General features: G+C 41.5%; 1 protein-coding gene across 1 annotated transcript in view; it reads left to right on the forward strand.

Moving 5' to 3' along the window:
- Positions 1–18530, forward strand: part of CLPTM1L (CLPTM1 like) — an 86685-nt gene that overhangs the window by 12065 nt on the left and 56090 nt on the right. The window contains exons 2-3 of the mRNA XM_075827003.1: positions 6886–7113; positions 17516–17616. Of these exons, the coding sequence (XP_075683118.1) occupies positions 6952–7113; positions 17516–17616 (263 nt within the window). The 5' untranslated portion in view covers positions 6886–6951. The remainder of the gene's footprint in view (positions 1–6885; positions 7114–17515; positions 17617–18530) is intronic.

Genomic DNA, 18530 nt, shown 5'->3' on the forward strand with positions numbered 1-18530 from the left:
TCAGACGGGATTCACACAAAAGGAAATGTGGGTTTTCCCCAGAGTTTCTGCAGTAAAATCTGCACGTGTTGTATGGATCTAGTTGTGAATTTTACCCATGTTTCCAGCTCTGACCTCCCATTGAAATCAGAGAGGCAGAAAAAATCCTGCAGTGCTTGTTCTGGAGCGGTTTTTGTGCGTTGGAAAAAAAAACCCAGCCATTTCAAAATCTGCTTCAGAATTCCTGAAGGAATTTTGAGGCAGGTTTTTTTTTCTGGCAGATTAAAATGCTGTGTGAACTAACCCCATGGGTAAATTCACACGTAGCTTAATACTGCGGATTTTCCACGGCGGATTTAGTTGCGGAAAATCTGCAGCATAATACAATAGCAGCAAAGTGGATGAGATTTGAACTAATCATCCACACACTACGTAAATGATTGTAAAAAATGCTCAGAAAAAAACCTGCGGTACGTTTTTTTTAATCCGCAGCATGTCAATTGTGTTTGAGTAATCACTGCTTTTTTGTTGCAGATTTTCCCTATTGAATTCAATGGGGAGGTAAAACACGCAACAACTGGCAGATGTTGCGTTTTTGCGGCGGAAAAGCTGTGATTCCGCCATCAGAAAACGCAACTCAGAGAAAACAAAATCTTATATTTTTTCAGAATTCTCTGCTTCTTTGTCCGGGCCGGCCTCCTAGGATGACATTTTATCCCATGTGACCGCTGCAGCCAATCACAGGCTGCAGTGATCACATGGGATAAAATGTCATGCCGGGCTGCAGGATGTCAGAGGGTAGGTATGCGTTGTTGTGTTTTTTTTTTTTTTGTTTTTTTACGTGCAGCTCTCCGCAGCGGACATTACGGCTGAAAAACCGCACCACAACTTGGTGCAGCTTTTCGGACGGAAATTCCCTGGGGCACCCAGGGCGGATACGCTGTGTGCTTTTGCGCAGCGTATCCGCCCTGTGTGAACATAGCCTTAGGGCTCTGTACAATGTAGAGCTCTACCGCCTCTGTGTACATTCAGATGCAGCAGACTTTGATACTTATGGATTGTGCTGCAGATGAGCTTCAAAGTGTAGCTAAACGTTTAACAAACTTCTGACATGTCATGTGAGCGTTTAGCCACTTCGTGTCTGTTCGGCTTTTTCCGGAAATAACTGTATCGGAGTACGGGCTCAGACTTTCTGTTGAGTCCGTACTCTGATATATTGTGCTTCAGTCAGGACGCATGTAGTGCAGTGTATTAGAATTGCGATCAGGGCCCTCTGCCTTTAAAGGTAATGTGTCGCTAGAATTATTTTTTTTATTTAATTTATTTTTTTAGTTAAACAATCATTATTTGAGTGATTACAGATTGTTTTAATTTTTCAATTTTTTTCACAAGTCAGGAAATACAAATTAGATTCTAATTTATAACATTTCCATGTGCTGGTCACTAGAGGGTGCAGTTCCAAAAATTGCAGCATGGTCAATGTGGTAAAGCAACCTCATTGCTTTATGCTGCAAATTTGGGGTAGACACACTCTCCTCTAGTGTCCTCACACAATCTCCCCTCCCTTATTCTAGCTAGTGCCAGGAGAAGGAGGTGATTGAATGTCTTCAAACTTCCTACATTGTGTTCTGCCGTTTTCTGAGCGAATGCACAGTGTAGGAGGATTAGATACAGGGCTCAACAGACAGTATAACACGAACGTAAAACACAAAACACACATTACATACACAAACATAACTTACCTGCTCCTGCCGCCTCTGCTTCTATTCCTTGCGCCTTCGCTTCCTTGAACATATGGCTGGAAGCCGCGGACAGAAGTCGTCATCTGACTGTCCGGCAGCAGCTTCTGATCCACATGAAAATGGCGCCGGATTTCGCTCTGCTAACGAGCTTTGTTTTGGTCAAATAAATAAACAAAATAATTGGTATCGCTGCGTTCGTAACAACCTGAACTACAAACGTATTTCGTTATGTATCCCGCACGGTGAATGCTGTAAAAGAAAATAACAATAAACCGTACCAGAATCACAACATTTTGGTCACTTCACCTTCAAAAATAAATTAAATAAAAAGAGATCAAAAAGTCACCAGTACACAAAAATTATACTGATCGAAACTACAGTTCGTTACGCAATTAACAAGTTCTCACATGGCTTTCTTGATCGAAAAATAAAAAAGTTATGGCTCTTAGAATATTGCAACACAAAAAGTAAATGATTTTTTATAAAAAAGTATTTTATAGTGTAAACGCAATAAGATGTAAAAAAAAACCTATAAACCTATGGTATCGCCGTAATCATATCGCCCCCAAAGAATAAAGTGAATGTCATTTATAGTGCACGGTGAACGCTGTAAGAAAAAAAAAAAAAGCATGAAAAACCATAGCAGAATTGCTGTTTTTTTTTCACCACGCCTCTTAAAAAAATAGAATAAGGCCCCATGCACATGAACGTGCTTTTGCGGCCACAATTCCCCCGAAAATCCACGAGAGAATTGCGGCCCCATTCATTTCTATGGGCCCATGCACATGACCGTGGTTTCCAGGAGCCTGGACTGCAGAAAGGACGGACATGTCTTATTACTGGCGTGTTCTGTGGTCCAGGTTCATAGAAGAAAATGGACGGGGTCCTTTGCACGGCCCACGATTTGTGGATGACACTCCGCAGCCGGCTGGCCGACCCGAAAATCATGGCTGTGCTCGTGTGCATGAGGCCTTAATGCTCATCAAAAAGTTGCATGCACCCTGTGAAAACTATAATGAATTCCTCAAGGGGTCTAGTTTCCAACATAGGGTCACCTTTAAGGGGTTTCCCCTGTACTGGTACCTCAGAAGCTCTGCAAATGTGACATGGCGCCCAGAAACCAATCCAGCAAATCTACATGCCTTTCTGAGCCCTGCCATTTGTCCAACCAGCAGTTTATGACCACATATGGGGTATTGCCGTAATCGGAAGAAATTGCTTTTCAAATGTTGGGGTGTTTTTTCTCCTGTATTCCTTGTAAAAATTAAAATTAAAAACTGTGGACCAACATGGCTACCCAAACCATCACTGACTAGAAACTTCACACTGGACCGCAAGCAACTTGGATTGATGCCTCCTCACTCTTCCTCCAGACTCTGGGACCGAGATTTCCAAATGAAATGCAAAATTTACATTCATCTGAAAACAGGACTTTGGACCACTGAGCAACAGTGTTGGTCCACTGTGTTATATCAAGTCCAGAGTCAGCGCAGCGTCTAGCAGGAAATCTTAGAGCACTTCATGCTTCCCTCTGCTGACAAGCTTTATGGAGATGCTGATTTCATTCTCCAGCATGACTTGGCTCCTGCCCACACTGCCAAAAGTACCAATACCTGGTGTAATGACCACAGTATCACTGCGCTTCATTGGCCAGAAAACTCGCCTGACCTAAACCCCATAGAGAATCTATGGGGTATTGTCAAGAGGGAGATGAAACAGACCCAACAATGCAGACGAGCTGAAGGCCTCTATCAAAGCAACCTGGGCTTCCATAACACCTCAGCAGTGCCACAGGCTGATCGCCGCCACGCCGCATTGATGCGGTAATTCATGCAAAAGGAGCCACGACCAAGTATTGAGGGCATATACTGGACATACTTTTCAGTAGGCCAACATTTCAGTATTAAAAATAATTTTTTAAATTGGGCTTATATAATCTATTTTCTGAGACACTAAATTTTGGCTTTTCATTAACTGTTAAATAAATCCTCAACATTAACCCCTTAGTGACCAACAATACGCCTTTTCCCGTTCGTCACTAAGGGGCCTTAGGCTAGGCTGACGCCTTTTCACGTGAGCCTAGTCTAAGTCCTGCACGGGTCTCCCGTGCAGGCTTGAGCCGGGGCTCAGCAGTCTGATGACAGCTGAGCTCCTGCTCCAACGCCCGCGATCGAAGTTTACTTCGATCGTGGCCATTTAACCCGTTAAATGCCGCCGTCAATAGCGACCGCTGCATTTAACTTGTTTACAGAGGGAGTGAGCTCCCTCTGTCACCCATCGGCGGCCTGCAAATGCAATCGCGGGTCTCCGATGGGTTGTCATGGCAGCCGGGGGCTTTATAAAAGCCCCCAGGTCTGCCCTGGACATATGCCTGTTAGGACGCGCCAGAGGCACGTCCTAACATTGCCTGTCAGATTTACACTGACAGGCAATAATGCTCTGGTATACGAAGTATACCAGAGCATTATAGCAGCGATCTGAAAATCGCACAGTAAAGTACCCTAGTGGGACTAGTGAAATAAATAATAAATGTGAAATAAAGATTAATAATAAAAATGACAGTAATAAAATAAATCCATTTTTTTTCCATAAAAAGTGGTTTTATTTAGTAAAAGTGTAAAAAATAAATGTAGACATATATGGTATCGCCGCGACCGTAATGACTACATTAATAAAGTTAATATGTAATTTAAACCACAAGGTGAACACCGTAAAAAAAAACGCAATAAACAATGGCGAAATTGCATTTTTTTTCCTTTGCCCCCCAAAAAAGTCATAAAAATAAATCAATAAGTCCCATGCACCCCAAAACAGTACCAATGAAAACTACGTCTCGTCCCGCAGAAAACAAGCCCAAAAAATCACTACATTGATGGTAAAATAAAAAAATTACGGCTCTTGGAAAGCGACGATGCAAAAGCAAATAATTTTAGTTCAAAAGTGTTTTTATTGTACAAAAGTCGTAAAACATAAAAAAACCTCTACATATGTGGTATCGCCGTAATCGTACCGACCCATAGAATAAAGGTAATGTGTTATTTACGCCGCACAGTGAACGGCGTCAATTTAAAAACGCATAGAACAATGGCGGAATTCCAGTTTTTGTTTTTTTTTATAATCCCCCCCAAAAAAGTTAATAAAAAAATTATATGTACCCTAAAATGGTGCTATTAAAAAGTACAACTAATCATACTTCTATGTAGACGAAAAAATAACAAAAGTTATAGCTCTTTGAATGCGACTATAGAAAAACGAATAAAATAGCTTGGTCATTAGGGCCTAAAATGGGCTGGTCACTAAGGGGTTAAAAGAAAAACATGCTGGAAGTAGATCACTCTGTAATGATTCGATAGAATGAGTTTCACTTTTTGAATTTAATTACTGAAATTAAATTTTTGATATTCTAATTCAGTGAGACGGACTAGTATATATGTGTATATATATATATATATCTACGTCTGCGATGCACAACACCTCCTAAAAATAAAAGTTCAATATGTGCAGCATTCATACATATACAGTTGAAAATGAGGACGCAGCTCTCCTCCGAGGGTATTTTTATGTAATAGACATGAGGAAGGGACCTGTCCGGTTCTAAAAAGCGTTGTCATTTTAAATAAAACCTTCTCCAATAAACCATCTCCAAGTACCATCCTTTTCTACTAGCCTGGCGCGGATACCATAAATCTCTGCATCTTTTATCCTACCTTTATCTTCAACTTATGTCTACAAGCTCGTATCTTCACAGAATCTCCAGAATTGAAGAGACCACAAATCAGAGATTCAAATGCAAGAAATGGTGTGACCAGGTGCAGGAGGGGATTAGATGTGTAACTGCTCATCTTTTCACCAGGGAAAAAAAAAACCTCCGCCCCCTATGTGTCAAAAAGTACATATCCTCTCTGATTGGTGAGAGGGGTAATAACATGAAAAAAAGGTCCTCTACCACTCCCCCTGGTGGTCACTGGAAGGCTGTACAGGGAGAGATGACCATAACAGGCTCTGATCATTTTTCCTGCTGTCACTTGCAGGTTCCTCCCTTTAACATATACCTTTCATCCTGCTCCCCGACTTCAAATGAGATGTAAGCTTTTATATTCTAGGTGCGGCTAGCGGTTAAAGTCCTGACATATTACATATGTGCTTGGTAGTGACATTTCTGTTTTAGTAGATCTTTGTGCTCCACATAAAATAATAATGCTGGAGAAGCTTTCATACAGCTTTGTGCTGCCGCTCCTCTGTTTCTCTTGGAATTGTATGAATAAAATGACAGCGTGGTGGGTTCCCATTCCTCTTGTCAATGGCTAGTCCCTATAAATTCTGATGCTGTCCAATTAGTAGTATGAATAGTTACCAAACCTCCAGGCGGTCACTCGACTCCACCACCCACGAACAGTTCTGCATCCAATGTAAAATGAAAGATGGGCGTTGTTTTCAAACATGCAGATGAGGCCGCTTATTCCGCTTAACAGGATCTTTCAAATTCAATGAGTCATGAAATCCCAAGCTTCCCTGTGATCCACTTTCCATGCGGTTTCAGCCACTGGTGACAATATCGGACTGTGTAGCGATACATTCTTTTCGCAAGGGGAATGATAACCCCCCCAGTTGTCAATTTATTCTTAAATTTCCAGGAGGAATAACAGAGGAGAGATACAATGCAGCGTTCTAAAAATAGTACTTCAGCATTGATATTTTAGGATGACTGACCGGGTCTCTCTAAGTCTATGACCAGCTTTAGGTTTATTTCACATTTACTTCTATTTTAAATCAGAATGTTCTGTTCTTTGCTGAATTCCCATGGAAATTTTGTGGATTTTATTGGATTAGATGATCTAATTGGATGGATAAATGCGCATCTACGTGCAACTTTACAATGTGGAAGCTGAAATAGTCAATGCATGCTGGGTCTTCTGGTTATACAACGGTTTCCCTTTTCAAATGCCCGATCAGGGACGGCCTTGTATTAACCAGAGCGGAGAGCCGCTAAGACCTTTATATGGCTGGCATGTATCCCTACATTTGTAAATGTTAAGGCCAGCCGTATCTTACCTAGGGGTTTCTGTAGTGGGACTTGTGGCTGATCACCAGGCCATCTTTAAACTGGAAAACGGTAGGACTTTTTCACCATTGTAATTGTGTGTTTTGTTTTTTTTTCCGACAGGTCTTTCCTTTCTCTCTCATTCTTTGATACCAAACTTCTTTCCTGCTACGCCTTTCTCCATCTACGATGCTGAACAGAAGCTCCTTTACGACCCTGGTGGTTGGGGTTTTTATTGTATATGTAGTTCATACCTGCTGGGTAATGTATGGCATTGTCTACACAAAACCCTGTGAAAGCCACAGTGACAACTGTATCAAGCCTTACTTATCGAAGAGACCGAAGCTGCAGGTGTGTATACTTTTTATGTATCATGCTTTTCACAACTGGAAAATCCCTTTTAGGAGTTCTTCACATAGAGTTCTTTTGCTGGCAGATTTTGAACTGCCAGTGTTGTTTTTTGTTTTTTTTTTCCTCAGCGTTTTTTGCTTGCGGCCAATGATGCTATTGCAAGGATCGCAGGCAAAAAATGCTGCAGAAATGCCACAGGTTTTTTTTTTCTTCCTCCCATTGATTTTAATCGATGGTCGGGCGTAAACCGCTGGAATAATGAACATGCCGCTTTTAATTTTTTTTTTTTTTTTTTTTTTTTTAAGCGAGTGGCCGTAAGCCGCCATGGAACAAAAACACCTCTTCCTCCCATTGAAATGAATGGGGGACAATTTGGGCAGATTTTTTTTCTACGCTGTGGCGGCCCTAGTAAGTATTTATGGATCACTCTGCTCAGTTGATAATTTTATGATCTCTCTTTGCGTTCACAACCGTTAACACAGCCACCTACAATAGTTTAAAGGACCACTAAACCCAAACTTTGTGTCTCAAGGTCCTTAGTTACTGAAAATGTGACCTAAAGGAGTGTTTGTGGAGGGCAGACAGTCCTCTGCACTTCCTGTCAGTATTCCCATTGAAGAACACTTCAGTTAACCTCTCCCCAGTCTTAAAAGGCTGACAACTGGAGACATTATTTCGTTTTTTTAAGATATCCTAACACTGGAGATTTCAGAAAGCCGTTTTCTGAACGACTTGTCATTCATGGTTGGTCTGTGAACCACTTTTCATAAATATGTGATACTATGTAACGCCTAATGTTCTGATTAAGATGAGCGGTACAACGAAAATATCGGAAGCGCTGGTTCCGTTACATGTCTGACACCATTCAAAAGAACCCGGTGACTTTAATGAGTTCCGTCGAGTTTTCGTCATGGTTTCCGTGGTTTTACCGCAAACAATATTGCAGCATGCTGCACTATTGTTTCTGGTATTTTCGGACGGATCTGTGACGTAGACCTCTAATGCAGATGTTAACAGGTGCTAAATCACAGTTAGAGTAACTACACTTTCATCAAACTTTTGATATGTCGTACAGACACCAAAAGACGTCGCTGTAGACTAAGCACCTGCACCACCTACCGTCAAAACATGGTGCGTAGTCGTTAAAGGGGTTAAATAGGAACTACACTTTCAAACTTTTGATATGTCCGAGATATATCAAAAGTTTGGATCAGTGGAGGTCCGGTGCTGAAGCGATAAATTGAGCACCCTGTACCTTTGACTGTGATCAACGCTCATTGTCAGGATGATGGCAGACATTGAACGTCTGTTAGCCGGCTTCGGCTGAGCACATCTGCACCTTCTTTTCAGCCACTGTGGGGGTCTCAGCACCGGACCTCCACTGATCAAAACTTTTGATATATCTCTGATATATAAAAGTTTTAAAGTGTATTTCCTATTTAAAGAGGCTCTGTCACCAGATTATAAGTGCCCTATCTCCTACATAATCTAATCGGCGCTGCAATGTAGATAACAGTGGTTTTTATTTAGAAAAACTATCATTTTTGAGCAAGTTATGAGCAATTTTAGATTTTAGTTTCTCAATAGACAACTGGGGGTGTTTTTACTTTGGTCAGCGTCATACACTTCTTTACAACACCCACTTGGTCAAAAGTAAAAACACGCCACGTCTTTTGACGGCAGGTGGTGCAGGTGCTTAGTCTACAGCGACGTATTTTGGCGTTGCAGTAGAAGAGGCTGATGAGCGCTCCTGTGTAGGGATGTCACGATAGCAGAATTTGGACTTCGATATCGAGACCTTGTGTAGTATTGCGATACTCGATACTAAAACAAAACTTTGCCAACAATAATAATAACAAAAAAAGTTCTTCCATTTTTTGATGTGAGACATGTGGTGTGATAAATTTTGAACCTCCATGTGCCTCATATTAATAGTAATTAACCCCATCATGTTCCTCAGTCATAATGGACTACATTGGGTTAATGTGTGAGGTACATGATGGAATTAATTACTATTAATGTGAGGCACATGGAGGTTCAAAGTTCATAATACCTCGTGCCTCACATTAATAAGTGAAAGAAAGCGTTTTTTTATTTTATAACAGTTTAAACATGAATGACTCTATAAATGTGTTATTACGGTCGCCACGATACCGAATATGTGTATTGTAAAAAAAATTTGTGTTTTTTTTAATTTAACGTTACCTATTTATTTATTTTTTTACTTTTATTTTTTAACTTTAACCTTTTCGCGCACCCGGATGTGCCATTATGTCCAGGTGCGGGGGGTGATATTCGGAGCTTGCTCACACGCAGAGCGCATTCCATATGCTGTGGGTGTCCGCTGTATTGTACAGGGGACACCCAAGAATAACAGCCAGGAGCAATGATCGCGCTGTTCCTGGCTATTTAACCCCTCAAATGCTGCGCTTAATCGTGACCGCAGCATCTGATGCATTGAAAAGAGGGGGTGGCCCCCTCTGACAGCTCATCACCCCTCCCCCCCCCCCCTTGCAACGAGATCGTGGGGTAGCAACAGTTGTCATGATAGCCCAGGGGCCTAATGAAGGCCCCCCAGGGCTGCCTTCACGCTGCCTCTGTTAAGCCCTGCCTGTGGTAGGGCTTAACAAATGTCTGTAAAAATGACGATGTAATGCTATACGTCAGTATTGCAGTGTATTGTACCAGCGATCTAACGATCACTGGTTCAAGTACCCTAGGGGGGCTAGTAAAGTGTGTAAAAAAAAAAAAAAAAAAAAAAAAAAAAGTGGAAAAAAGTTTAGTAGTAAAATTTTTTATAAATATTAAAAGTTCAAAAAAACAAATTTTTCCCCTAAAGTAATGTAAATAATTAAAAAAGTTAACAACGTTGGTATTGCTGCGTCCGTAAAAGTATGAGCTATTACAATATAGTTGTCATGAAGCGGGTTAGTGGACCCACTAGGCCGTACCGCCGCAGCGGGGAGGCAGCTGACCAAACCACAGGAAACCCCAGATATACAATGTCCTGCACAAGGGTACCTGAATAGTCCAGATGGTGGCCGCAGCTCTGGCACAGATGAGATGGGTGCAGCAGATGGCGCCAAACGTGGCGGATGACACAGGAGCCGCAAGTTGCGCCGGACGTGGCGGATTCCTCCGGACGTGGCGGATGACACAGGACGTGGCGGATGACACAGGACGTGGCGGATGACACAGGACGTGGCGGATGACACAGGACGTGGCACGACTTGATACTAGGGCAAAGCACGGGAAACAGGAACGGGGAACAAGGTACGGGTAACAACAGGAACGGGAAACACTAAGGGACCATTTGCAAGACATACTGGGAAAACTAACAACGCTCAGGCATCGAACTAGGGGGCTGGACCCCTCTTATAGCCCAGGGTACTCACGGGTCAAAGGTCGTTCAAGATGTCCGGTGCGCGCGCTGCCCCTTTAAGAGCGGGCTCCGGCGGAGGTGAGTGAATGCAAGCGCTGGCGTCTCCTGAGGAGGAGGCTGGGGCCAGCGCTTGCCGACTCGTGGCTGCGGCTGTCAGCGGGAGGCTGGAGCTGACAGCCCGCAGCCACGGACATTACAATAGTGTTATTTAATGTGCACGGTGAACTCCATAAAAAATTTAAACTGTAGAAATGGCGGATTTTGGTTAACTTGGCTCTCAAAAATAATTGAATAAAAAGTTCTATGTACCAAAAAATAGTACCGATAAAAACTACAGCTTGTCCCCCAAAAAATGAGCCGTCACACCGCTCAGTCGATGAAAAAATAAAGTTATAACTCTCAGAATGTGACAACATTTAAAAAAAAAAAATTTTTTATCAATAAAATATATAAACAAGAGAAACAAGAAGTCCATAGATATCAAAAAAAAAGTTGAAAGTAGATAATCTTTATTACAAGTCAAAAAACATGAGAATCTAAAACAGGTCTTTATAACTGGGTCACAATATGACACCATATATCACAGATAGATAAACAGTGTATAGTATACCAAGGAACACATCAACATAGTATCCCAAAACAGCAAGGTATTCAAAAATAGAGGGTATATGTCAGGTAAAACAAGCCGTAAAGTTGAAGTCTACACCTAATAAGCATAAACAACGTAAATAGTATCTAAATGACCTGACATGGTCTCCATAATGTGCTTACCCATATTTCCGTAGTGTAGTGGTATGACCCAAAGGATAAGGTAGCGCCCCGACGCGCGTTTCGCGTGTAGCTTTTTCAAGGGGTGCAAATTCTTATGTCCATGTCTAGTTTAAATAGTAAACCCTGGTGATCATGTGGTCTGTTGTTGGCCAATCCGTGCCGGTCATCACGGCGCTCGTGCGTGATTTTAGAGGAGAGAGCGAGATCCCCATCGTCGGGCGTCATCGCCAGACAGCGCATGCGCGAATCCCAGGACGCGTCACCAGGGAGACGGCGCATGCGCATAGAGCGATAACTGACGGCCGACGGGGGAGGTCCGCAACCCTTATCACTGCACGAGCGCAACCCCAGTCACAGTACAAGGCGTGAGTATAGCTCAAATATATGTATCCCTAATTAGTTAAATGTTACATTCAAAGAAGGACGTTGAAGTGTAAACCTGCGGTGTAATATGTAAATGTAAAAAATGGACTATATATGAGCGCCCTCTTGTGGATATTTTTAGGAATAACCCACAGGAAATAAATTATAATAAATGTAATGATAAATTAAGTACAATGAGAAATGTGCAAATATAAATTTAAAAATATATAATTTCCCTATACGTATCTATAACAATATAATACATTATTTCCTCATAAATATACAAACATTTAATCAATATAATTAGAAATATATATAAATATAAAGTGAAAATGAATAAATATAAACTTATAATAATATGTGAATATAAGATAAATTGTGTGCGATTGCCCTCTTGTGGTTATTTTTATCACAGTTTCCTTCCCCTGTTATTCCTACTGGAAATGTATGAATAAATTAACAACTGGGTGTCACCAATGCCTTTTCAATGGGTTGTATCTCTACACACTCTGACACTGTCTAGTACTGACCATGCCCAGACTGTTAGGTACACACCCTATTGACAAGGTGAATGGTGATGTCCAGTTTTCCATTTAGTCTTGCATATCCAGGAGGAATATCTGGGAAAACCTGGTAGGAGCATGAAAAGGCCATAAATTGGCTTCTTGCACTGGTCTGAGCATGGTGATCCCACTATACTGGCCAGTAATGGAAAGATGTGTGTGGACAACAGCCTTGAGTATCCAGAGCCAGCTGTTTCAAAGTAGTCATCACTATAAGGCTATGTTCACACTGAGTTTACTGACGAGTTTTTTGACGTGGAAACCGCGCCGAAAACCGGCCCTAAAATGCCTCCCATTGATTTCAATGGGAGGCGGAAGCGTCTTTCTCCTGCGAGCGGTAAAACCGCCTCGCAGGAGAAAGAAGGTACATGCCCTCTCTTCGGGCGTTTACGCATCCGACCCTCCATTGTCTTCAATGGGAGGCAGAGAAAGCGTATTTTGCGGCGTTTTGTGCCCGCGGCGCTCAAAATCTGCCTCAGACTTCCAAATGGAATTTTGAGGCAGAAATTCCGCCTGCAAAAAACTCTGTGTGAACATAGCCGAAGGGTGCTGTAACACGTGGCATATTTGCCAAAAACTTTACAATGTGAGCTTTTGGAAAAAATATTCCACGATGCAAGAAATCTGAAAACCTGTCGAATATTTTTTTCCATTGGACATCGTACAGTTTTCCGCAGCGAAATAGAAGGCATTTACGCCACGTGTGTTTTCACCCTAAGGGAACGTCGGTATGGATGCCTACTATGACCGCAACAGCTGACCTAGGCTTGAAACATGCCTTTAGATTTGTATATACTTTGATTTTATTTTTATAAACAGGGCACTATTAACATTTAAGACTTTATACACTACATAGGTGATAAATGTTATATTGGTTTGAGGCTGACAGCTGGAAACCCCTCAGGACACTGTCTAAAGGTTTTCTGCCACCAGACATTTTAAAGGAGTTTTCCAGTTTAGCGCATTTATCACCTAATCATAGGATAGGTGATCAGTTGGATCACTGGGGGCCCCTCCTCTAGGACTCCCGTTCTTCCTGAATGGAGCGGCGATTGGGGCCACAACCACTGTCCTGTGGTTAGGTGATAAATCTGTTTAGTGGGAAAACTCCTTTAACATTTATCACTAATCCACAGCATAGGTGATAAATGTTAGATTGGTGGAGAGTCGACATCTAGGACCCCCACCAATTGCAAGAGTGGATGTTTCTCCTTTGCTCCTGTGGATGACTGTGTTATGGAAGAGCTGTAAGAAGAAATACAATTCTATAGGATATTCAGAAGTACAGAGGTGCTTAAAAGTTTAAACCTTTCAGAATTTTCTGTATTTCTGCATAAATTTGACCTAAAACTACATAAAATTTTCCCACAAGTCCGAAAAATAGATAAAGAGAATCAATTGAAACAATATTAGACATGGTCGTTTATTTATTGAGTGAAATTATCCAATATCCCACACGTGGGTGGCAAAAGTATGTTAACCTTTAGGATTTGCAGATAATTTGGGGGTGAAATTTAGTCAGGTGTTTTCAATTAATGGGATGACAATCAGGTGTGATTGGTGGGCCTGTTCTATTTAAAGGACATGGATCTATCAAAGTCTGATCTTCACAACACATGTTTGTGAATGTGTATCGTGGCACAAACAAAGGAGATTTCTGAGGACCTCAGAAGAAGAGTTATTGATTCTCATCAGGCTGGAAAAGGTTACAAAACCATCTCTAAAGAGTTTGGACTCCACAAAATCCACAGACCGATTGTGTACAAATAGAGGAAATTCAAGACCATTTTTACCCTCCCAGGAGTGGTTGACCAACAAGTATCATGCTAAGAGCAAAGCGTAGAATAGTCACAAAGGAACCCAAGGTGACTTCTAAGCAACTAAAGGTCCTTCTCACATAGCTAATGTTCATTAGTCCACCATCCGGAGGACACTGGACAACAATGGTGTGCATGGTGGAATTGCGAGGAGAAAGCCGCTGGTCTCCAAAAAGAACATTACTGCCCGTCTGCTAAAGATCCCCGGGACAAGCCAGAAGGCTATTGGAACAATGTTTCTTGGACGAATGAGACCAAAATAGAGCTTTTTAGTATAACCCCTAGTGACCGGGCCTGTAAAGGCCACAATGACCAGCTAAATGTTTCAGTTTTTAACTCTGCCTTTCTGCACCCATAACTTTTTTATTTTTTCATTGACGTGGCCGTATGAGGCCTTGTTTTATGCGGGAGAAAAAAAAATTTTCTTCGCAGTTTGGGGGTAGAACAAATTTTATTTTTACGGCGTGAATATAGGATAAAGTGATTCTTGCCATTTGTTTTTCTTTCTTTTTTTAATCGATGAATTTTTTAGGTTACTATGGTCGTTTAGATGCGTATTTTGTAGCTTTTTTGTTTAATGTAAGAGCAATAAAATTTATTTTATGCAAAATGACTTTACTTCTTTTGGGACATTTTTTTTACTATTTATTTAAGCCTACTAAGGGATAACTATTTACAACTCAATAATTTACTTATAATGTATTAGAATACTCTTGTATGCTAATACATTTCACTGTGTCACTATGACGCATGCTGCTGTTAGGGCAGCACATAGTGTGCCCAAACATCAGGCAAACTAAGCAGATAGCCCTGAGGTCCTTTCTAGGTCCCCAGGGCTGATTGCACAGGGATTCCCCGGTCTTTGATCACATCACTGGGTTTCTTGTGACTCGATCAAAGAGGGGAGTTCCCTTTGATCATTCCACGGATTGCGGTGATCAAAGGGTTAAATAGCTGGGGTCCGAATGTTTTCCGGCCCCAGCTGTATTTAGCAGGCTGTTCTAAGATCAGGAGCTGTAAGTTACAGCTGCTGCTTAGAGGAGGAGCACTCACAGGAGTGCTCATCAGCCTCTTCTACAGCGACGACAAAAGACGTCGCTGTAGACGAAGGACCTGCACCACCTGCCGTCAAAAGACGGTGGGCGGTCATTAAGGGCTTAAATGAGAAGCATTATGTTTGGAGAAAGGAAAACACTGCCTTTCAGAGTAAAAATCTCATACCATCTGTGAAACATGGTGGTGTTAGTATTATGGTTTTGGGCTTTTTTACTACATCTGGGCCTGGACAGCTTGCCATCCTGGATGCAACAATAAATTCTGAATTATACTAGGAAAATGTCAGGACATCTGTCCGTGATCTGAATCTCAAAAGAACATGGGTCATGCAGCAAGACAACCACCCTAAGCACACAAGGCGTTCTAACAAAGAATGGTTAAAGAGAACCGTTCACCTCCCCACACATGTGCAGCATGTAATGGGGAGGGCTGCACAAACCCTGGGGCACTTTAAAAAAAATATTCTACCGCCCTCCATTTAGATATCGATGCTGTTATATTTGCGCCCGATATTTAAATAACCCCCCTGGGGCATGCACTGGCCAGGGGGCATGTTACTATGGCTCTGACACTGTCCAATTAGATATGGACCGTGTTACAGCAAGAGCGAGGAGAGAGCGAGTGTGCGCACGCTCTCACTCTTCAGCTTTCAAGATCCGTCTTCTCCCGAACTGGCAAGGGGGCGTGTCACGGACAGTGTAAGAGCTGTCGAGAGGAGAGCGCGCATGCGCACTCATCTCTTCAGATCTTGCGAGAGATCAGTCATGTATTGTTAGCCGAACTGGCAAGGGGGCGTGTCTGCTACGGACAGTGCAAGCGCTCGCCAGCTCTTACACTCTGTAGCAATGACACGCCCCCTTGCCAGTTCGGCAGACAAATTACAAGACTGACCTCTCGCAAGAGCTGAAGAGGTGAGAGCAGAAGACTGATCTTGAAAGCTGAAGAGAGAGCGTGCGCGCCCGCACTCTCTTTCCTCGCTCTTGCTGTAACACTGTCCATATCTGATTGAATTATAGGCAGAAGTGTTTGTCTCAATGGGCCCCTTGGACGGAGTTACCCCATGTTCAACTTCTGCTCCGTAAGAACTCTGTGAATGTATCTGTGCTAACTTATACGTGGAATTCGTATCCTGTATCATCCTGTTCCTTTTTGACATCTCGTATGTATAATTGTTTGTATTTATCACTACCACTCTTTGTATGTCTGTTTTTATGTTTGTTTGTCTGTTAATACATCAGTATGTCAACGTCCGAGGCACGTTTCTGATATCTAAAGGTGCAAGCTTTTTCTGTGTTCTGTATACAACACTGTGAGACTTTATCATTGGGATGTTGTATACTTTTGTATTGTACTTTGGAAAAATAAAAACCAAGTGAATTTCATATCTGATTGGACAGTGTCACAGCCATAGTAACACGCCTCCTTGCCAGTACACGCCCCGTTGACAGTTCAGGGGGTTATTTAAAGAGGCTCTGTCACCAGATTTTGCAACCCCTATCTGCTATTGCAGCAGATAGGCGCTGCAATGTAGATTACAGTAACGTTTTTATTTTTAAAAAACGAGCCTTTTTGGCCAAGTTATCACACCAGATACTGGAAGCAAAGGTTGACATACTTTTGCCACTCACAGATATGTGATGTATTATTATTTTCCTCAATAAATAAATGACCAAGTCTAACATTTTTGTCTCCATTTGTTTGCTTTGGTTGTTTATAAATACTTTTTGGACTTGCAAAACCACGGATCCGTTGCGGTCCCTTTTGTCCGAACAAAAATCTTCCATTGCGCATCCGTTTGTCATCAGGACTCGTGGATCCGCAGAAAAAAATAATTTACGTCATGAGTTTGAAGCTGCAAATCTGGACCATAAAATGATTTGTCCTGTGTTTTTGTGTCCCAGATTTGCAGTCTCTGAACAGATCCGTGAAAACCACGGTAGTGTGGCAACATAGAGAGGAATGGGTCCGCAAAAATGCGGATAAATTGGGGACACAAAAGCACAGTCCAGTGCATGAGGCTTAAGACATTAGAAGCTGTTCTCTATTAACTTTAGATATTGGTAGGTAAATTGGCTTCCTATGAAATTGCCGCTGGTGTGTCTGAGCTAGAGAAATTAGATTGTAAGTCCCACTGGGAACAGGGACTGCTGTTGATTGATGGCAATCTCTTTACCTCTTTGGAATATGTTGCTGCTATTTTACCTACTACTTTTATAATAAAGCTCATGAGTGTCAAGATCTATTAAAGTTCCATCTGTGACTACACTGATTGTATCTCTATGCGATATCACATACATGTTTAAAGGTTGCCGTACACCGTAGATGCATGTTGGCTGAACCTGACAATTTCGGTGGGACAGGCCGACCATCTAATGTGTTTGGCAGCGTCTGGACTCTACCCCTGGGGGAAAACGGGGTCGTGCATTAATTTATTTTCTGTTTCCTTTCAGTTAAGCGTATATACTACTACAAGGACTAGTATTAGCGCTGAGAATAATGTTGATTTGGTTTTAAATGTTGACAACTTTGATGTGGAGTCAAGATTTGAAAGGTAAGTTTTAACCCCTTCCCCCTGCTTGCATTCTGGGCCCTAATGGCCAAGCCATTTTTTACGTTTTTCCATCGTCACATTCAAAGAGCTATAACTTTTTTTATTTTTGAGTCGACATAGCTGTATAAGGTCTTGTTTTTTGCGGGACAAGTTGTATTTTTTAATAGCACCATTTTGGGGTACATAGAATTTATTCATTAACTTTTATTAACTTTTTTTGGGGGGGATAGAAGAAAACCTGAAATTTCACCACTCTTTTTTTTGCGCCCTAAATATACACCGTTTACCGTGTGGTATAAATAACACTAACTTTATTCAGCGGGTTGTTACGATTGCAACGATACCAAATTTGTATAGATTTTGTATGTTTTACTACTTTTACACAGTAAAAACACTGTTTTTTCAAAATTATTTGTTCTTGCGTCTCCATATTTGAAGAGTCATAACTATTTTATTGTTCCGCCGATGCAGTTGTATGAGGGCTTTTTTTTTTGCGTGACGACTTGTAGTTTTTATTGGTACCATTTGAGAGTAGATGCGACTTTTTGATCACTTTTTTTCACATTTTTTTTAAGTCCGGATTAACCGAAAACCGCAATTTTTCCATTGTTTTTGATTTTATTTTTTACAGCGTTCACCGTGTGGGTTAAATAATGTAACCGCTTTATAGTCGGGGTCGTTACGGACGCGGCGATACCAAATATGTGTAATTTTTTTGCTTTTATTGTGTTTTTTTAATAGTAAAGCATTTTGTAAGGGGAAAAAGTGCGTTTTTTCATTATTATTTTTTTTCACATTTTGTTTTTATTAGCTTTATTCAACTTTTTTTTTTTTACTTGTCCTACTAGGGGACTTTCATATGCGATCATCCGATTGCTTTTATAATACACTGCAATACTTTTGTATTGCAGTGT

The sequence above is a fragment of the Rhinoderma darwinii genome, chromosome 5, assembly GCF_050947455.1.
Source record: "Rhinoderma darwinii isolate aRhiDar2 chromosome 5, aRhiDar2.hap1, whole genome shotgun sequence".
Taxonomy (NCBI): domain Eukaryota; kingdom Metazoa; phylum Chordata; class Amphibia; order Anura; family Rhinodermatidae; genus Rhinoderma; species Rhinoderma darwinii.